Source organism: Schistocerca americana, chromosome 7 (assembly GCF_021461395.2).
Source record: "Schistocerca americana isolate TAMUIC-IGC-003095 chromosome 7, iqSchAmer2.1, whole genome shotgun sequence".
Lineage (NCBI taxonomy): Eukaryota > Metazoa > Arthropoda > Insecta > Orthoptera > Acrididae > Schistocerca > Schistocerca americana.
This window is the reverse complement of record NC_060125.1, coordinates 112668240-112689568: the sequence shown is the minus strand read 5'-3', so window position 1 is coordinate 112689568 and position 21329 is coordinate 112668240. Positions and strand designations below refer to the sequence as shown.

General features: G+C 44.9%; 1 protein-coding gene across 1 annotated transcript in view; it reads left to right on the top strand.

Moving 5' to 3' along the window:
- Positions 1–501: 501 nt before the first annotated feature.
- The window catches only part of LOC124622752 (ras-specific guanine nucleotide-releasing factor 2-like), an 898440-nt gene continuing 877612 nt past the window's right edge, over positions 502–21329 (top strand). The window contains exons 1-3 of the mRNA XM_047148541.1: positions 502–507; positions 1306–1610; positions 16998–17227. Of these exons, the coding sequence (XP_047004497.1) occupies positions 502–507; positions 1306–1610; positions 16998–17227 (541 nt within the window). The remainder of the gene's footprint in view (positions 508–1305; positions 1611–16997; positions 17228–21329) is intronic.

The following is a 21329-nucleotide window of genomic DNA, read 5'->3' as shown; positions in this document are numbered from 1 at the left end:
TACGTCTTGCAACTGCAGCCGGACCTGGCAGATGTGTTTCATGTCTGCTCCACCACTTTAAGATATCATCATCTCCGGGGTGCATTATAATGTAGAGATCTACTTGATCTGCTGCGGATGATCTGTTGTTGCTCGTCTCCCTTTCTGGGTGGTGATGACACAGTACTTGAAGGATCTATGATAACAAACAAAAGAGACAAGTAACACAGAACTGATGTGGAAATCATCGAAACGTTCCCGTGAAAACGAGGTGTTTTACGTTAATGAAATATTGTACGAATTATAACATTCCCGTTTCTCTATAATACACTATCCACTAACTATGCAAAAACGATTATGTTAATGATTGCATGTTGTACCTGCGTAAGTAGCACACATTTGTCGCACATTGCTAAGAATTTCCTGCTTTTCTGGGTATTTTGTTGTAAATAAAACATTGGTCACAAGAGACCAAACTGTGTTAATGTAATGTGTTGTAAGCGTCAAATAGTGCACCTGATTATGCGAGTCAGTCCACATATCAACTGTGGCAGCACATGTTTTATTAATAACTTTCGCAATAACAGAAGGCATTATGCTGTGTCGTATTGCAACAGCTTGTTGTAGAGGGACGTGGCATGACATCTGCCACGGTTTCTCCAAAATGCGCAGCTAGATGTATTAATTCTTGGCCTAGTTCTCTGAAACCGTCACCGGAAGCAGCATTAAAAGGTCTCAAATCTTTAGCACACAGTGCAACACACTTTGCTGTAATACTATTTTTTATTACTGCCGGTATCCCTGAAGGAACTGTGTCTTTGTGAGGTTTCTTGCAACTGTGTTCTTAAAATCAGTGGTTCCCGACTGGAAACGCAATAACGTGGAGCAGTTTATGCACGATACGTACCGAGTAGACGCACTGTTTTCTTCTACAACCAACAGAAATGCACTCCATACTTGGCTTTTTAGACCTTCCAGTTTCTTCATGTGTAAACATTGGTTTCAGTCTTACGTCTTTCTCCACTGGCTTCCTCGCGCTGCATGAATACACAGAGAGACACGCCACAAATGAGAAGCCCGCACTGGCTGCAGTCTCACACGGATGATGACACGTGTAATGTGTTTGAAGTTACGTGCTACGTATTCGGTCACAGCTTCTATGCTAGAACTGGTGCGGGCAGCCTATCCAGTTAGGGTGTGCTCGCCCCATCTCGTATTTTTTGCTCGCTTACTCGGTCGTGCAGGACTCTATTGGGAAAGTCGCCTGTCATTCAAATTCTTTTAAAGACATACCGTCGCGACAGTGAGATTCCTGTCCTGTTTCAGCTGTGCGCTCTGAAAAAGGAGTGGCGGCCGCTTCCGGCGACGTACGGCGGCTCGTCTCTGAGTGGGGGCGGCGCGGGAGGCGGCCTGGCGGCGGGTCTGCTGGGGGCGGCCGGGGGCGGCGCGTGCCTGGGCGGCGCGCTGGGCGCGGGCGCGGGCCCCCACTCCGAGCAGGAGACGCTGGAGCTGCGCAAGATCAAGAAGGTGCAGAGCTTCTTCCGCGGCTGGCTCTGCCGCCGCCGCTGGAAGCAGATCGTCGAGCAGTACATCAAGTCGCCGCACGCAGAGAGCATGCGCAAGCGCAACAGGTGCGTGTCCGCTCTGGCAACCCTGCCACAACGAAGGCCGAAAGTTAATTATGATTGTTGTGCTGCCCACGCTCTAAATATTGCATTTTCGGGCAACAACAAAGCTATATTATGTGGCAGGTGTCATTTGGCAGGTGTCATTAGAGCACAGTTATTAAAGTCATTTCTTGAAATAATGGATAAACTAGGCACTCATCTTTTCGTGTTTCCCACGCTGGTCTCTTTGTGAACTCATGGCTCACTCGTCGAAAAGCTAGGTTGTGACGATTTCTAGCTCGGATGCAAAGAGGCCTAGGTGATATTCTGCGATATTCAAAAGTTTTATTGATGTGTTTCACAAACCATTCTTGAAGATTAAACTTTTGCAAGTTAGAACAATGGTGATGTAAAAAAGTAATCAGCACTCCGAATTTAAGTTACACTTCTTTTTTATTACTTTTGTTACAACATCACTTCACAATATAAAACATACTTGAAAATATCTTCCTCACTGTTAAAGTTCACATTTCATAAACTGACTACAATTTGCGTCTTTTCAATATGACGACCAAGACTTGACTAATCACTGCTTACTCGCCCAAAAATCAGAGTTACAAGTACGCCAAAGATCATAGTGACAAAAGAAAGAATACACATACGAATAATATCATGCCAATATAAACATATCGATGTATCAAAGTACCTGTACATTAATGAAATCAAATCTGAATGTTGTCTCAGAAGTATGTTAACTACTTTACAGAAACACAGTAGAATATTGCTCGTATCGAGAGGTTGAAGTGAGGTGCCGCAATGATTACGTAATTCAAGTACCATTACAGTACACACTTCACATCCTTTGTCTCAGTTCAAATGGTTCAAGTGGCTCTGAGCACTATGGGACGTAACAGCTGTGGTCATCAGTCCCCTAGAACTTAGAACTACTTAAACCTAACTAACCTAAGGACATCACATACATCCATGTCCGAGGCAGGACTCGAACCTGCGACCGTAGCAGTCGCGCAGTTCCGGACTGCGCGCCTAGAACCGCGAGACCACCGCGGCCGGCTTTGTCTCAGTAATTTAAATCGTTTCCTCATCGCTAACCGCGAGATAATGCCTGGAATCTGGCAACTGTACCTTAGCTGTCTCATCCCATTATCCTCTTTCTAGTCAATCGAAATCCCAGAATCTTCTGAATCCTGCACATATCTCACTATTTTTCGTAGATGCTCTTGAACACCTTGCTCATGAAATTCGTTGTAGTTAGGACGAGACCCTCCCATGACCTGAAAAACACACACACGTGCAACATCATCTGTTGCGTATTAATAAGCCCGCTTTCATAGAAACTTCCCGATAGATTAACTTTGCTTTTCGAGGGAAATGTTGTGCCTTCCGGGCACGACTCGGTACCCGCTTTCACAGTTCCACTTCGCCAGCACCTGTCTCCTAGTTTCCAAACTTCACAAAAGTTATCCTGCATACCTTAGGAGACTAGTTTTCGTAGAAGAAATGCGGACAAGTGGCTTTGCTTTAATCTAACCCATTGTTCCCTGAATAAATATTTCACTCTGAGGCAGAGTTTGCACCATCTTGAAACTTTGCACATAGCACAGGCAATAAGAGCATTGTCTCTGAGAAACCTAAGGTTCCGGGTTCGGGTGTCTTTCTGGCACCCACTACAGAGCGTAAGATTCATCTTTAAACAATTCCCTACGTTGTTGCTTGGCCGTATGTTCGCAATATCCTTTCTTCCAGGAGTGCCATTTCCACTAGTTGTGCAGGGGAACTTCTGTAAATTTTCGGAACTACACTACTGGCCATTAGAATTGCTACACCACGAAGATGACGCGCTGCAGACGCGAAATTTAACCGACAAGAAGAAGATGCTGTGATATGCAAATGATTAGCTTTTCAGAGCATTCACACAAGGTTGGCACCGGTGGCGACACCTACAACGTGTTGACGTGAGGAAAGTTTCCAACCGATTTCTCATACACAAACAGCAGTTGACCGGCGTTGCCTAGTAAAACGTTGTTGTGATGCCTCATGTAAGGAGGAGAAATGCGTACCATCACGTTTCCGACTTTTATAAAGGTCGGATTGTAGCCTATCGCGATTGCAGAATATGGAATCGGTGGGTTCAGGAGGGTAATACGGAACGCCGTGCTGGATCCCAACGGCCTCGTATCACTAGTAGTCGAGCTGACAGGCATCTCATCCGCATGGCTGTAACGGATCGTGCAGCCACGTCTCGATCCCTGAGCCAACAGATGGGGACGTTTGCAAAACAACAACCATCTGCACGAACAATTCGACAGCACGGACTAACAGCTTGGAGGCCAATGTTGCGATTGCCCTGTTTACAGCATCATGATGGCCGCATCCGTGTTTGCGACATCTCGGTGAACGCACATTGGAAGCGTGTATTCGTCATCGCTATACTGGCGTATCACCCGGTGTGATGGTATGGGGTGCCACTGGTTACACGTCCCGGTCACCTCTTGTTCGCATTGACGGCACTTTGAACAGTGGACGTTACATTTCAGATGTCTCACGACCCGTGGCTCTAACCTTCATTCGATCCCTGTGAAACCCTACATTTCAGCAGGATAATGCACGACGGCATGTTGCAGGTCCTGTGCGGGCCTTTCTGGATACAGAAAATGTTCGACTGTTGCCCTGGCCAGCACATTCTCCATATCTCTCATCAATTGAAAACGTCTGGTCAATGGTGGCCCAGCAACTGGCTCGTCACAATACGCCAGTCACTACTCTTGATGAACTGTGGTATCGTGTTGAAGCTGCATGGTCAGCTGTACCTGTACATGGCATCCAAGCTCTGTTTGACTCAATGCCCAGGCGTATCAACGCTGTTATTACGGCCAGAGGTGGTTGTTCTGGCTACTGATTTCTCAGGATCTATATACCCAAATTGCGCGAAAATGTAATCACATGTCAGTTCTAGTATAATATATTTGTCCAATGAATACCCGTTTATCATCTGCATTTCTTCCTGGTGTAGCAATTTTAATGGCCAGGAGTGTAGGAGAGAGCTACTAATGGAAGTAGCTCTTTGGGAAGGGGGGGGGGGGGGAGGTTTGGGGGAGATAAGTCGTGCTTGCATAGCTCACTATGTAGAACACTGACCCGCAAAATCAAGACTGTCGGCAGCAGTCCGTTTCAAAATTCGGTAATATTTCATTCGCTTCACTTATAAACCAAATGCGGAAGCGTGATAACTTTCCCAGTGCCAGCTCACGTCTTTCCATGGAGACGTACATAACAAAGAAGTAATAATTTATTTCCTTGTAGGTACGAATTTTGAAATTTGTGGTAATATCCTGTGGGACCTAACTGCTGAGGTCATCGGTCCCTAGGCTTACACACTATTTAATGTAACTGAAACTAACCTACGCTAAGGTCAACACACACATCCATGCCCGACGGGGGGAGCCGCGCGAACCGTGGCAAGGCGCCCAAGACCACGCGGCTACTTCCCTCGGTGTAGAAACAAATATTGCTTTCTAGCAAACTTAAGATCATGGGAATAAGTATTCTCGATAACAATAGCAAGGCGTACGGCTCACAGTTAACTGTGATCTCGATGAAATAAACCAGCAATTCTAGCGAGTGACGAGGATAACAGTTTCACCGCCCCATCGACGACGACGTCATTACTAACGGAGCACAAGCTATAAATACGATAATGTTGGGGCACAAAAATGGAAGTGTTCTTTTTCAAAGGAATTGTCCCAGTACAGGCCAACAGACGGAGAACTAAAGGGAATCCACATCAGGATAGTCGCACTGTGATTTCAAGTCCACTCCCCCAACACAAGAAATTGGCTGGAAACCAAAATATAAATCTACATCTACATCTACATCTATACTCCGCGAGCCACCTTACGGTGTGTGGCGGAGGGTACTTATTGTACCACTATCTGATCCCCCCTTCCCTGTTCCATTCACGAATTGTGCGTGGGAAGAACGACTGCTTGTAAGTCTCCGTATTTGCTCTAATTTCTCGGATCTTTTCGTTGTGATCATTACGCGAGATATATGTGGGCGGTAGTAATATGTTGCCCATCTCTTCCCGGAATGTGCTCTCTCGTAATTTCGATAATAAACCTCTCCGTATTGCGTAACGCCTTTCTTGAAGTGTCCGCCACTGGAGCTTGTTCAGCATCTCCGTAACGCTCTCGCGCTGACTAAATGTCCCCATGACGAATCGCGCTGCTTTTCGCTGGATCATGTCTATCTCTTCTATTAATCCAACCTGGTAAGGGTCCCATACTGATGAGCAATACTCAAGAATCGGACGAACAAGCGTTTTGTAAGCTACTTCTTTCGTCGATGAGTCACATTTTCTTAGAATTCTTCCTATGAATCTCAACCTGGCGCCTGCTTTTCCCACTATTTGTTTTATGTGATCATTCCACTTCAGATCGCTCCGGATAGTAACTCCTAAGTATTTTACGGTCGTTACCGCTTCCAATGATTTACCACCTATGGCATAATCGTACTGGAATGGATTTCTGCCCCTATGTATGCGCATTATATTACATTTATCTACGTTTAGGGAAAGCTGTCAGCTGTCGCACCATGCATTAATCCTCTGCAGGTCCTCCTGGAGTACGTACGAGTCTTCTGATGTTGCTACTTTCTTGTAGACAACCGTGTCATCTGCAAATAGCCTCACGGAGCTACCGATGTTGTCAACTAAGTCATTTATGTATATTGTAAACAATAAAGGTCCTATCACGCTTCCCTGCGGTACTCCCGAAATTACCTCTACATCTGCAGATTTTGAACCGTTAAGAATGACATGTTGTGTTCTTTCTTCTAGGAAATCCTGAATCCAATCACAAACCTGGTCCGATATTCCGTAAGCTCGTTTCGGAACACTGAATTCAGTATTTCTGCCTTTCTTCGGTCGTCCTCTGTTTCGGTGCCATCGTGGTCAACGAGTGACTGAATAGGGGATTTAGATCCGCTTACCGATTTTACGTATGACCAAAACTTTTTAGGGTTCTTGTTTAGATTGTTTGCCAATGTTTTATGTTCGAATTCGTTGAATGCTTCTCTCATTGCTCTCTTTACGCTCTTTTTCGCTTCGTTCAGCTTTTCCTTATCAGCTATGATTCGACTACTCTTAAACCTATGATGAAGCTTTCTTTGTTTCCGTAGTACCTTTCGTACATGATTGTTATACCACGGTGGATCTTTCCCCTCGCTTTGGACCTTAGTCGGTACGAACTTATCTAAGGCGTACTGGACGATGTTTCTGAATTTTTTCCATTTTTGTTCCACATCCTCTTCCTCAGAAATGAACGTTTGATGGTGGTCACTCAGATATTCTGCGATTTGTGCCCTATCACTCTTGTTAGGCAAATATATTTTCCTTCCTTTCTTGGCATTTCTTATTACACTTGTAGTCATTGATGCAACCACTGACTTATGATCACTGATACCCTCTTCTACATTCACGGAGTCGAAAAGTTCCGGTCTATTTGTTGCTATGAGGTCTAAAACGTTAGCTTCACGAGTTGGTTCTCTAACTATCTGCTCGTTTTGGTTAATAGCTAATTTGCAGTTCATTTAAAATAAGTAAACTTGTATTTCTGTTGACCAAGTGGATGCTGTCGATGTAAAAGTATTGACGACAAGTCACATTTAGACATACAGTCTTAGATATTACAACAACTATTTTAGGTTCAGAATTTTGTAATTTACATGAAACAACTGCTTACTAGTAATGTAGGTGCTGTGCTCCCACACTGAGTCAATGAAATTATTCCCAGAGTTGCCTTGGGTTCCACTTCCGCATTTTTCTTTGCTGATACAGATCTGTAAAAACACTACAATGTAACATGCATTAACACTAGTATATCAGTAGTAATTGTACAATGGTAACCAAGTAAACCGAGCTTGGTCCATGAAGTGAACGACGTACTGTTTTAAATGAACTTTATTGAAATTCTGTTGCCACGATACCACTGTGGACTTGTATCCGAGATAATGCGAGGTTCCCGGCAGGAAGTGTTAATTTCAATTCCGAATTATCAGTGCAGCTTTCTGATGCATGTTTCACGAGAAATCCGTACGTTTAAGAGAGAGGCGTCAGCTTGCCACAAATTTCATGAAATGCATTTCAGTTTAAATTTAATTGTATCTCTGGCGTCACAGACTAAGAGTTAACTATTACCGCAAATATACATAAAAGCATACAGATGCCTGTTTTAACAGAAATCACCCAGCTTCCACACTCTTTTATTACTACATACGAATGTTGTACCATCTTTACCACACACATATGTTACATTTCCTGTCATATCTTTTGAAATTGGTTTCTTCAGTACCGGCATGAAAAATGACAAGCTATGACGCTCTATGGAAAAGAAAGTTGGCGCTGTTGTGTATGGCTTCATACGCAACCGTACAAACTTACAAAGACTCATTACAAATAGTGCAGCAAGAAAAGTCCAACTTCCACATCGTCAGCAACGACGATGCGCCAACGAAGGTATCAAAGTGTAGTGGCTCCAAGTGCAAGTGGGCTGTGCGGTTGGCACTGCGGCGAGAGGGGGTGCTCTCAGTTCAGAGACTACAGACGTGTGGTTCAGTGAGCGTGCTCCACTGGGTCCGTGGATTCCGCACCATGCTGTCGGCATCAGAAGGAAAGTTGTTATTGCTTTCCCCCCACAAAAAAAAAAAATCACCTCATGTCGTGTAGTGGAGAGGAGTGAACAATGATCGGCGAAGAAGGAAGTTGGGAAAGAGGAGACCTGAGACGAAACTGAGGCTCACGCCCAGTTCCTTCCCACACCCTGGCATACACCCTGACCCCGCCCACAGCCGAAAAACCGGACAAAGATTGTGACCCACATCCAGAGGCAGAGCAGTAACCCAAAACGCACAAATGTAGGCCGCCAGGAAGAGGGGAATTCTTAGAACACATTAGTAGCCTGGTGTATAAGACACAAAAATATACTCGTATAAAATCAAACAACACATTGGTATGTCAGCAATACGACCATAAACACACGGAAAACTATTGGTAAATACGTAAAAAACACAAATTAGGGATAAACCGAGCACAACCTGATATAGTTACAACAAACTGATGGGAAATATGTACAATTGGGGGGAAATACGACGGAATATGCAAGATCGTAAAAATCTAGGATAACTATGTAAATTGCCTGAGAATATATAAAATTATAGAAATGATACCAAGAAATCCGGGGGATTTAGGTGGATTGGGGGCGCCAGGACACTCTAGACCAAGGAAAGCTCAAAAATTGTGGTCTGTCTGCATTTAGTTTTAATGCTCCCCCTCCCCCTGTAAAGTGTGTAGGTTTTCATAACAAATTCTTCAAAAAAGGCGATATAAGGATAACACAGAAACGCTATATTAAAGTAGGAAGAACATATGTATCCCAATCCAGGACAGTGACCTCAGACAAGTAGTCAAATGTAGATATTACCAAATTACAAGTTGGTTCTCACAAGCAATATTATTCCATAAGGACTAAGGAGATGAATCTGTGTTTAACAAGCTTAAGCCATTCCCTAGCGTCTTCTGTAGGAGAGTAGTCTGATGCCACATGTACAGGGTGTTTCAAAAATGACCGGTATATTTGAAACGGCAATAAAAACTAAACGAGCAGCGATAGAAATACACCGTTTGTTGCAATATGCTTGGGACAACAGTACATTTTCAGGCAGACAAACTTTCGAAATTACAGTAGTTACAATTTTCAACAACAGATGGCGCTGCGGTCTGGGAAACTCTATAGTACGATATTTTCCACATATCCACCATGCGTAGCAATAATATGGCGTAGTCTCTGAATGAAATTACCCGAAACCTTTGACAACGTGTCTGGCGGAATGGCTTCACATGCAGATCAGATGTACTGCTTCAGCTGTTCAATTGTTTCTGGATTCTGGCGGTACACCTGGTCTTTCAAGTGTCCCCACAGAAAGAAGTCACAGGGGTTCATGTCTGGCGAATAGGGAGGCCAATCCACGCCGCCTCCTGTATGTTTCGGATAGCCCAAAGCAATCACACGATCATCGAAATATTCATTCAGGAAATTAAAGACGTCGGCCGTGCGATGTGGCCGGGCACCATCTTGCATAAACCACGAGGTGTTCGCAGTGTAGTCTAAGGCAGTTTGTACCGCCCCAAATTCACGAAGAATGTCCAGATAGCGTGATGCAGTAATCGTTTCGGATCTGAAAAATGGGCCAATGATTCCTTTGGAAGAAATGGCAGCCCAGACCAGTACTTTTTGAGGATGCAGGGACGATGGGACTGCAACATGGGGCTTTTCGGTTCCCCATATGCGCCAGTTCCGTTTATTGACGAAGCCGTCCAGGTAAATATAAGCTTCGTCAGTAAACCAAATGCTGCCCACATGCATATCGCCGTCATCAATCCTGTGCACTATATGGTTAGCGAATGTCTCTCGTGCAGCAATGGTAGCGGCGCTGAGGGGTTGCCGCGTTTGAATTTTGTATGGATAGAGGTGTAAACTCTGGCGCATGAGACGATACGTGGACGTTGGCGTCATTTGGACCACAGCTGCAACACGGCGAACGGAAACCCGAGGCCGCTGTTGGATCACCTGCTGCACTAGCTGCGCATTGCCCTCTGTGGTTGCCGTACGCGGTCGCCCTACCTTTCCAGCACGTTCATCCATCACGTTCCCAGTCCGTTGAAATTTTTCAAACAGATCCGTTATTGTATGCTTTTCGGTCCTTTGGTTACATTAAACCTCCGTTGAAAACTTCGTCTTGTTGCAACAACACTGTGTTCTAGGCGGTGGAATTCCAACACCAAAAAAATCCTCTGTTCTAAGGAATAAGCCATTTTGTCTACAGCAAACTTGCACGTTGTGAACAGCACACGCTTACAGCAGAAAGACGACGTACAGAATGGCGCACCCACAGACTGCGTTGTCTTCTATATCTTTCACATCACTTGCAGCGCCATCTGTTGTTGAAAATTGTAACTACTGTAATTTCGAAAGTTTGTCCGCCTGAAAATGTACTGTTGTCCCAAGCATATTGCAACAAACGGTGTAATTCTATCGCTGCTCGTTTAGTTTTTATTGCCGTTTCAAATACACCGGTCATTTTTGAAACACCCTGTATCTGCCTTAATAGCAGGAGGGAGTACTCTAGAGATGTAGTATCAGGACGAAATTGCTATTTATTCTACACATGCCTGCCTAACATCAGACCATGACTTCTGTGCGCAAGACGAAGCCTTCCAGAGCGATGGTGATGTTACTGTAAACAGCAGCAAGACTGTTTCATTGATGGGCTACTGATCGTGATGTTTACTCTCTCATAAGAAGTCGCTGTTTCTTTGTGAGCATTTTCATTCACTAGGGCGTGGGTGGTAACTCAATGTATCAACTAACAAAAATATTCATTTCGTTTTTCCTCGCCCTATTTGCTAGTGAGGCATGGCCACATCTGTCAAAAAAAAAAAAAAACCACAACTACTACTAATAAGCATGACAGGCATGGGAAATATGAATGAGGGTACGTATATTTCCAACTTAACAATACGTATATAATCCATCAGTTTTCTGAGAGACAGAACAGCAGTCTGCCGACTTTGTTAAAGTTTGTTTATAAGCAGTTCAAGTGGCGACAGACACTAAAGATGCCTTCGTAAGGAGGAACAGGTTGGTCACTTCCTAGGGCCCCAGAATAGTGTAGGAGGAAGTAGTTTTATCATCATGAAGTTTATCAGGATAGTAAACTTGCTGGGTGGTTGTATGTCGAATGTTGGACATACATGTCCTTTATAAGAGTGTAAAGAGCGTTGCATTCCGCATGACTAATACTTCAGAAACCATATTGATTTAACATTATAGCGTTTCTAAAGACAGAATCGTTTCGCCTAAGGAGTGCATGTGTTTATGCTCTACGGTCATTTGCCTCTTGCTGGTATCTTATTGGTACTGACTCTTGATACTGGAATAATAAATGGTTCAAATGACTCTGAGCACTATGGGACTTAACATCTGTGGTCATCAGTCCCCTAGAACTTAGAACTACTTAAACCTAACTAACCTAAGGACATCACACACATCCATGCCCGAGGCAGGGTTCGAACCTGCGACCATAGCAGTCGCGCAGTTCCGGACTGAGCGCCTAGAACCGCTAGACCACCGCGGCCGGCTACTGGAATAATACTCCAGAATTGATAGCACAATTGATTTACATAAAATGTTTTAGGCTACATCCATCTGGAGCTCCATCATACGTAAACCACACATATTTTGTTAACTTTTTGTTACGTTACCATAACATTCCCCATGTCTACTATAGATTTCCTCGACATGCATGCATCTGGTGAGATCTTGTGCAGATGCATAGGTGCCATGAGAAATATTGGTGCAGAACAGTCTTTGCTGAACAGCCCACGCTGTTCCTTCATGAGACGTCAAATGTAGTCAATATAATAACCTAATACTTCTGGTCAGTTGCAAATTAATTGGCATCAATATTGTTGGGAGGGTTGGTCACTGACAATGCTGGGAGATCTTTCAATCACCGACTTTATCTTTTGAACGTGGGAATACACTGTTACTGCCATCCACACAGGGGAAGATGGCCAGTTATAACAGCAAATTATGCACAATGATCGATGTGCTAGAAATATATAGATGCTCTTAACTGCGTCAGTGTAGGACGCTGTCTGAAGTACTTCGGTGTATATGACCTAAAGAAAGTGGCTCTGACCACTATGGGACTTAACAGCTGCGGTCATCAGTCCCCTAGAGCTTAGAACTACTTAAACCTAACTAACGTAAGGACATCGCGCACATCCATGCCCGAGGCAGGATTCGAACCTGCGATCGTAGCAGTCGCGCGGTTCCGGACTGCGCGCCTAGAACCGCGAGACCACCGCGGCCGGCAAATGACCAAAGGGGCGTCCTGCAGTCATCTATCTGCGTTCACACTCTAGCATATGGCACTCGCAAAGTAGTGGAGGAGTGTTTTAGCGATGATAGAGAAACTGGGAAGCATTCTGCTATATCACTGGGTAGTGTTAAAATTATTGAAGAACTAGTAAAACTGCTAAAATTGATCGCCCTATCAACTGTAGTGCTTATTACAGTAGCCTATATCGTCCCATATCAGCGGTGTCTTTTCCATCCCATCCATTGACTGGTATGCTGTTGATTACACATAATGATTGATTGACACCACTTGTTTGAGATGGAACACCTGGCAGATCACTGGATATCTGCTACTTGTCACTGTGGGTTAAATGTAGAGGTCATCACATTCAGACAATTGTTTGGAGATGTTCCTCAATGTTGCAGTCTCATCCTGTTTCCATATGCTGTGATGTCCACCACATTTTTGACGAGTAAGATTACAGTACCTCTTTGTATCTCTACAACCCCGTAAGTTGTTTGAACAGCACCTTCTGGGTATGGTCAACACCAGAACAGTAACCATGTACATGGCTGCAATATGAAGAATCAATGCCCTTTGTCTCTTCAAAATGGAACACCGAGACATTCTGCTACCACATCACTGTGAAAGATGGGATCAAATGTTTGCAAACACTCCACAATACTGCAAACTCTTCCAGTTTCCATATGTTGCAATGTTTTCTACGTTTTTGTCAATAAAAAACATCGTCTCTAAGTTTTATACCTACCACCCTGCATATTGTGGGAGCTGCACAGTTGACACCATGTGATGTCCAGCTTTATGTAAGAGCCAATGGATCGAAATGTGTTAATACCTGACAGCACATGACAAAGACCTAGAAATCACGTTAGAAAAACAAAATTTATGGCTGTGTATGAAGCTGTAGTCATTCACTGCTTGGATGTGCTACAGCAGAAAAGCAATGCATCAGACTGCTTATGAAATAACAACACAGCAATCCTCTCTTGTGATTGATAGGCTGTGGAATAAAACCTTACACAGGCCTGTGTAAGCGACTTCAATCACTGGCCACTTGCGCCAGTGGACCGATACACATGTATGTAGTATGGTGGATGCCAGCAGTCAGATGGCATTTGTTTTTCGACGTATCAGAAGAAAGAGAGACAGTAAAATCTTATACAGTGACATTAGGAGGTTCTATTACAAGGAGTTGTATGGTTAAAGTTTGGATGCATATAGTTCATAGATTTTTACCTACTCTGGAAGTTGCAAATTAACGATGCTCTTCAGCTGTCATTGGTCCTGTTCTTGCAGGATCTTTCTCCAGCTGCAGCAATGTCGGAGATTTGCTGTTGTATTGGATTCCTGATATTCACGGTCGACTCATGAAAAGATTGTACAGGAAAATCCCTACTTCACTTCTACCTCGGAGATGCTGTGACCCATCGCTCATGCACCGACTATAACATCACGTTCAAACTCATATCTTGATAACCTGCCATTGTAGCAGCAGTAACCTATTTAACGACTGTGCCAGACATCTGTTGTCTTACAAAGGCGTTGCCGACCGCAGCGCTGTATTCCACGTTTTTACATGTCTCTGAATTTGAATATGCATGCCTATACCAGTTTCTTTGGCGCTTCAGTGTACACATCGATAAAACGAGTATCGGACTAGACTAATTTCGGACCACTCTATCTAATGTTTATGTAAAATTCCACTTTAAAAATACTTTGTTTGAAATGGGAAACAAACTGGAACTTTCCATCAACACACAGCTTCACACGTCATGTGGTGAGCAGTATTTGTTTGGTCCAACCGCAGATAAACACAGCGGTAAGAAAACTGAAAATATCTGCCAAAGCACCAAAGAAAAATGTGCCTGACGAATCTTAGGAGAGACAGCAGAGACCATCACCATATCATTCTAGCGACGATATGGGCCACAAATGGGGAATTATACTTCACTACACATAAATTACGATAAAGGTTTTAATATCCAGGCAGTAATATAACGTGTTGTGATAATGGTTCAGGGACGACTCATGATAGCGAGTCACACGATCACAGCTGTACCGAGGGTTGCCGTCTGAACAACGTGCCGAGAATATACTCACATGGGAGACACTGCAGGAGCAGGGTACCAGAGAGTTCATTTGCGAGCCGCAAGGGCGCAGGTGGTTTACTGTGCTGAGTTAGTGCTCAGCTTCCGCTAATCCATCTGAGCCGGACAAAGGCCGGGTAGGGGAAGGGGGAGGGGGGACAGCGGTGTACGTGCAGATTTCGCTGTAGTCCTGAGAACATGCGGCTTCTACATGCAGAAACTTGGAATTCGCCAAGAGTAACGAAGCCTGCATGCAGGTTCCTACTTCAGGCACCCTTTCACTAGTATTTGCTACGATTTTGTTTTGTTTGAGCCGTATTTCACAAAAAGTAAAAAGCTATACGTTTAAGTTTCCATTCAGAGTCCCATCACAAAGGCTCATTAATATAATTCGAACAGAACATTCACAATACTTTCATTTTTACTCCCCTTGAACATGGGCCATGGAAACAATTGGCGTCTCATGACATATACAACTCATCCTTGCTCTACATATGTTTTTGTACTTTCCCTCTCCCTCCATTTATCCAATTTCTTAAGATTTCCCTTTCACTCATTTATCGCTTGCATGTTCCGTTTCTCTTCTTAATTCGTTATTCGAATATCTATATATCACTTTTCCTTCTCTGTTATGCTTATTCTTCCATTTTACCAGCTCTTCCATCTTCTTCAATATGTTTTCAGTTACCGATATCTCCCTGATGGTTTTAGATTTTCTGTTCCCACAACTTCTTTTGTTGCTGTCATGAGATTGTCCCTCATTTTTATTCACTGCCATTTATGCTTATTTCCTCATTAGGTTTTTCTCCCATCTAACGTGGTGGCCGAGCGATAAAGCGGCGTATTGAAAAGCAAAGTGCACGGGATAGAATCTCAGTTGGACCACAGAACTTTCCCTTATCTTGGATTCGTCTGGCAGTGATTTAAATTCGCCAGAAAAGACACATAGTTCGTGTTCCACATTCAACTGAAAGTTCCGTTTACCAAGCTGGAAAACTGAAGAAGGTTAGGGACACAATAGGCGCCCAAGTTGCGTCCAGCTGGAAGATTTACACTTGGTCATTGAGCAACACATAAATGATTATAGAGCTGTATTCCATTCGAATGTTTTACCTAACTCCTTTACAGTTACTATATTTAATTTCTCTTCAGCTTTCGCTCTCAATACTTCCTTATTTCCTAAATCATCAGGTTGTGGTCATATAACGTCACCTCCTGGGTATGCTTTAGCATCGTTCAGGCAGTTCCCATTCATTATTGTATATTGTCTGTCTGCTTCTTGCGAAGTGGAATACTTACAAAATTATTCCTCTTTTGTGGTGTCGTCTTTAATCGAAAATTTTTTTAAAAATTTTTAAAGATACCTTTTGTAAGATTTTTCCTCCAACTTAAGCCACTTCCACGAAATTTCATCACCTCCTGATGCCTTTTCTCTGTTTATACATGGATAGTTTTACTTCGGAAACTCACTATCCGTGTAATTCACGAACACTTGAAAAATCTTGGAATGCTTTTGAGATTTTCTCTTCGGTGCTATCATTGCGCCATTCGCCATCTTAACCGACCAAATGAGGCGACTATTCGACATAAGTTTCTGTTCTATTTTCATTGTTTTGAATTCCGTCTCTTACACAAGTTTCATTGTATGTGTTCACACTGTCTGGAATATATTTGCAAAGTGTTGTTTCATTGCAGATACTCCCTTATAATCCTCCTATCGTCTGGCTGAAATTCTTGTATTCTCTTTCGTTACTGAAGATCTCAGGTTTCTGGAAACCTGACCACCATCTGTAATTAAAGACAACAGCAATGAGAATGTTTATGTTTTCTGTGGAGTTGACTCGCGACTCCATGGAGTGCTGTGTGCACAACGCCTATATGTTTAATTTAAAGAAAGGTCAGCGTTGGTCGTAATATTAATGTTTTACTGAAAGCAGAATCGATTTTCGGTCACATAGTGATCATCTTCGGTGCTGTACACATTAAACTCAGACACTGGTATCAAGTTATCAATAACCAAAACTGTGAAGCGATCACAATGAGTTATCGATTCTGCTATCAATAAAACTTCAATATTACGACCAACGCTGACATTCCTTTTAATTTTCTGTGAAGTTTCGCAGTGCTAGCAAGCTGCGATTCGCGCTAATACTCGTACTAATCTGGATTTCAAGATGACCTACACTACGGGTTGTAACCAGTGATCCAAAAGAATATAGCAAGTATTTTGACTTAATGGCTTTACTGTTCTATTTGCGATTTTTCTGTGCCCGCAACTCGCTCTGCTTTTTATGTAAGCATGTTCGTTAACTAACTGCCGCTGGGTAACCTCGGAGTCGTTTTCGAAGCCCGGTCTGTGTTGCAGCCTGGTGTTCCGCATGGTGGAGGCTGAGGAGGAGTACATGGAGCAGATGGAGGTGCTCGTCTCGTGCTTCCTGCGGCCTTTCAAGATGGCGGCCAGCTCCAAGAAGCCTCCCTGCTCGCACGAGGACGTCAACTCCATCTTCCTCAACAGCGAAACGGTGCTCTTCCTGCACCAGATCTTCCTCAAGGGCCTCACGTCGCGGATGGAGAGCTGGCCCACGCTCGTCCTGGGTAAGTCGCTCTGTTTCTGAGGTACTGAACTGTGGGAGCTGCCACTGACAGGGATCTGAGAGTTGACAGTTCGAGGAGAATTTCATGAGTCTCCTTAGAAAGTGCACATATTAAATCCATACACTGTAAACCTATAAAGTATTGTGGAGGCCTGGAATGTGATGTGTTGCCACTAAGTGCAATAATAACGCACGTCTCCGCAAGCTTATTCACTGTTACGGGCTATGGGCCGAGCGTTTGGGCTCCTAGAGCCAGGAAAGTAAGGTCAGCACAAGCTATACGGCGAGCACGGACAAGTGTAGGCCTACACCTGCGCCCGACAGGCGTGTGTGGAACAACACGCACGGAGGAAGGCGCTGCTGGTGATGTTATGCGCTACCACTACACCTAGCCGCCAGAAAGAGATGTGCACAATGCTGGCTAAAAAAGCGCGAATATGGTAAGGCAAAAGAGATACTGGACGCAAGAGCAACAACGAATAAGGAATGAGAAACTGTGACATAATGTTAATTCAAAACCAAAATATCAGCTCACGAACTGCAAGCGTACATGGCAGAGAGACAACCAACACGAGGCCATACGCCATGACAACGACACACGTCACAGCAGAGTCACGTGTAGCATCCGTCCGGAAGTAGTGAGCAGATGAGCCTCGGGGAGGGCCACGAATGCCTTCCTGACACCCTCACAGCCATCTCTCAGTGCACACATTTATTCATGATTCTTTTTTAAAATTATTAATATTTCTTTCTCTTTTTATGTAGATATTCTATGTAGATTTTCATCTCTTAAACATTACAGTGCGTAGTTACACTAATGTATTTGAAAATGGTTCAAATGGGTCTGAGCACTATGGGACATAACATCTGAGGTCATCAGTCCCTTAGAACTTAGAACTACGTAAACCTAACTAACCTAAGGACATCACACACATCAATGCCCGAGGCAGGATTCGAACCTGCGACCGTAGCGACCGCACTGAGCGCCTAGAACCGCTCGGCAACCACGGCCGGCTAATGCATTTGAAGTTATGTTAAAATATTATGTGATCTATTCATGCCACTCATGAGCAACATTCGATCTGTTCTACACTCCTGGAAATGGAAAAAAGAACACATTGACACCGGTGTGTCAGACCCACCATACTTGCTCCGGACACTGCGAGAGGGCTGTACAAGCAATGATCACTCGCACGGCACAGCGGACACACCAGGAACCGCGGTGTTGGCCGTCGAATGGCGCTAGCTGCGCAGCATTTGTGCACCGCCGCCGTCAGTGTCAGCCAGTTTGCCGTGGCATACGGAGCTCCATCGCAGTCTTTAACACTGGTAGCATGCCGCGACAGCGTGGACGTGAACCGTATGTGCAGTTGACGGACTTTGAGCGAGGGCGTATAGTGGGCATGCGGGAGACCGGGTGGACGTACCGCCGAATTGCTCAACACGTGGGGCGTGAGGTCTCCACAGTACATCGATGTTGTCGCCAGTGGTCGGGGGAAGGTGCACGTGCCCGTCGACCTGGGACCGGACCGCAGCGACGCACGGATGCACGCCAAGACCGTAGGATCCTACGCAGTGCCGTAGGGGACCGCGCCGCCACTTCCCAGCAAATTAGGGACACTGTTGCTCCTGGGGTATCGGCGAGGACCATTCGCAACCGTCCCCATGAAGCTGGGCTACGGTCCCGCACACCGTTAGGCCGTCTTCCGCTCACGCCCCAACATCGTGCAGCCCGCCTCCAGTGGTGTCGCGACAGGCGTGAATGGAGGGACGAATGGAGACGTGTCGTCTTCAGCGATGAGAGTCGCTTCTGCCTTGGTGCCAATGATGGTCGTATGCGTGTTTGGCGCCGTGCAGGTGAGCGCCACAATCAGGACTGCATACGACCGAGGCACACAGGGCCAACACCCGGCATCATGGTGTGGGGAGCGATCTCCTACACTGGCCGTACACCACTGGTGATCGTCGGCGGGACACTGAATAGTGCACGGTACATCCAAACCGTCATCGAACCCATCGTTCTACCATTCCTAGACCGGCAAGGGAACTTGCTGTTCCAACAGGACAATGCACGTCCGCATGTATCCCGTGCCACCCAACGTGCTCTAGAAGGTGTAAGTCAACTACCCTGGCCAGCAAGATCTCCGGATCTGTCCCCCATTGAGCATGTTTGGGACTGGATGAAGCGTCGTCTCACGCGGTCTGCACGTCCAGCACGAACGCTGGTCCAACTGAGGCGCCAGGTGGAAATGGCATGGCAAGCCGTTCCACAGGACTACATCCAGCATCTCTACGATCGTCTCCATGGGAGAATAGCAGCCTGCATTGCTGCGAAAGGTGGATATACACTGTACTAGTGCCGACATTGTGCATGCTCTGTTGCCTGTGTCTATGTGCCTGTGGTTCTGTCAGTGTGATCATGTGATGTATCTGACCCCAGGAATGTGTCAATAAAGTTTCCCCTTCCTGGGACAATGAATTCACGGTGTTCTTATTTCAATTTCCAGGGTGTAGTATGTAGATAACAGACTAAAAGGTAATAGCATCTAAATAAATAAATAAATAACATGGAGGCGGGGTGACACAGAAACACGTACTCTGGACCTCGGTGATGATCATCACTGTCTAGCGGGTGTTGGTGGCATGGACCGTAGGAAAAACAGCTGAGCATGAACTCGTTATACTGAAACCTACATCCAAGTCACGTGATCGGGGGACAGGAAGTTCACACTTTCCGTTACTGCGCGTTTTGTGTAGTGGTGCCCACGGTTACAGTCTTCGACTCTTATAGCCGAACCGAGGTATTGACGTAAACAATAAAATTATATGTCGTATAGCTATTTTTTGTCGAAGCGTGACATTATAAATACAAGTTGATTTCTTTTTTTTTCAGAAGGACAACAGAACATTTCACACTCGTTCAGGAATGGTCAGAAAAGTAATTCTGGGTGCCAAATTTTTACCCTGAATCACGTGACTGTGATGTCGGTTTAAAACCTTGATACGCGGTCTACACTGTCTGTGGTGTGTGCTTGGAGGTTCCAGCAGCCTCAAATAAGAATGCCTCAGTGATGCACAATTGACTATGTAGCAAGTGAATCGCAGATAAAACTAAAAACAGAGTCAACGATCTTATTCACTACTTCTGCAGGGCGGTCATTCAGCTTTGTCCAAGTACAGTGAAGGTGAACAATTTACAGTAACAAGAAACACATGAAAACCTTACACTTACACCATTTCTGAGCACGTTCCAGAAATAATCGAGTGGTTCCCTAACAATAATCAGCATTTAAATTTCACAAAGAACCTGAACTTCCATTAGAACTGTATTCCGAAGAACAGCGAGACTCAAGGGTCGCCGGCGGACACAGGAGCGTCTTAAGAAACGGCCCAGCCAGCGCTGGGGAGCGACGCCTGTGGCGTGCCTGCTAGCCACGCGCTCCAACTGCACTGGTGCGAGAGAAAAAATCGCTACACCAAGAGGCAATTGGTAGGCGTGATACTACATCTGAAAGATGATGTCATCCAAATCTCAACCCAAGTCGCATGAGAGAGTCGTTAGTAGCTCCACTATGAGGAGTCCCAGGTTCGATTGCCGGCGGGGTCAGGAATTTTCGCCTGCCTCGACACGACCGGGTGTTTGTGTTGTCATCATTTCATCGTCATTCATGAAAGTGGCGAGATTGGGCTGAGCAAAGGTTGGGAATTTGTACGGGCGCTGATAACCGTGCAGTAGAGCGCCCACAAACCAAATATCATCATCATCATGATCATCACCATCCACTATGAGGATGCAAATGAGCTTTCCTTTACATACCCGATGTAACTGCCGTGGGCGTTAGTTACCTTTGAAACTAGGCGTGTTGAGTTTATGTTAGTCAAGAACGCCTTTAAGGCAACAAAGGCGCCATTATCAACACCTCACAGAGTTTGAACGAGATCGTGTTATAGGATTACGAGAAGCTGGATGTTCGTTCTGCGATACTGCAGGAAGACTTGGCGGGAATGTAGCCACTGTACATAACTGCTGGCAGCAGTAGTTACGAGAACGTACGGCCGCAAGAAGATCGGGCTCCAGACGGCCAAGTGACACTACTGTGAAG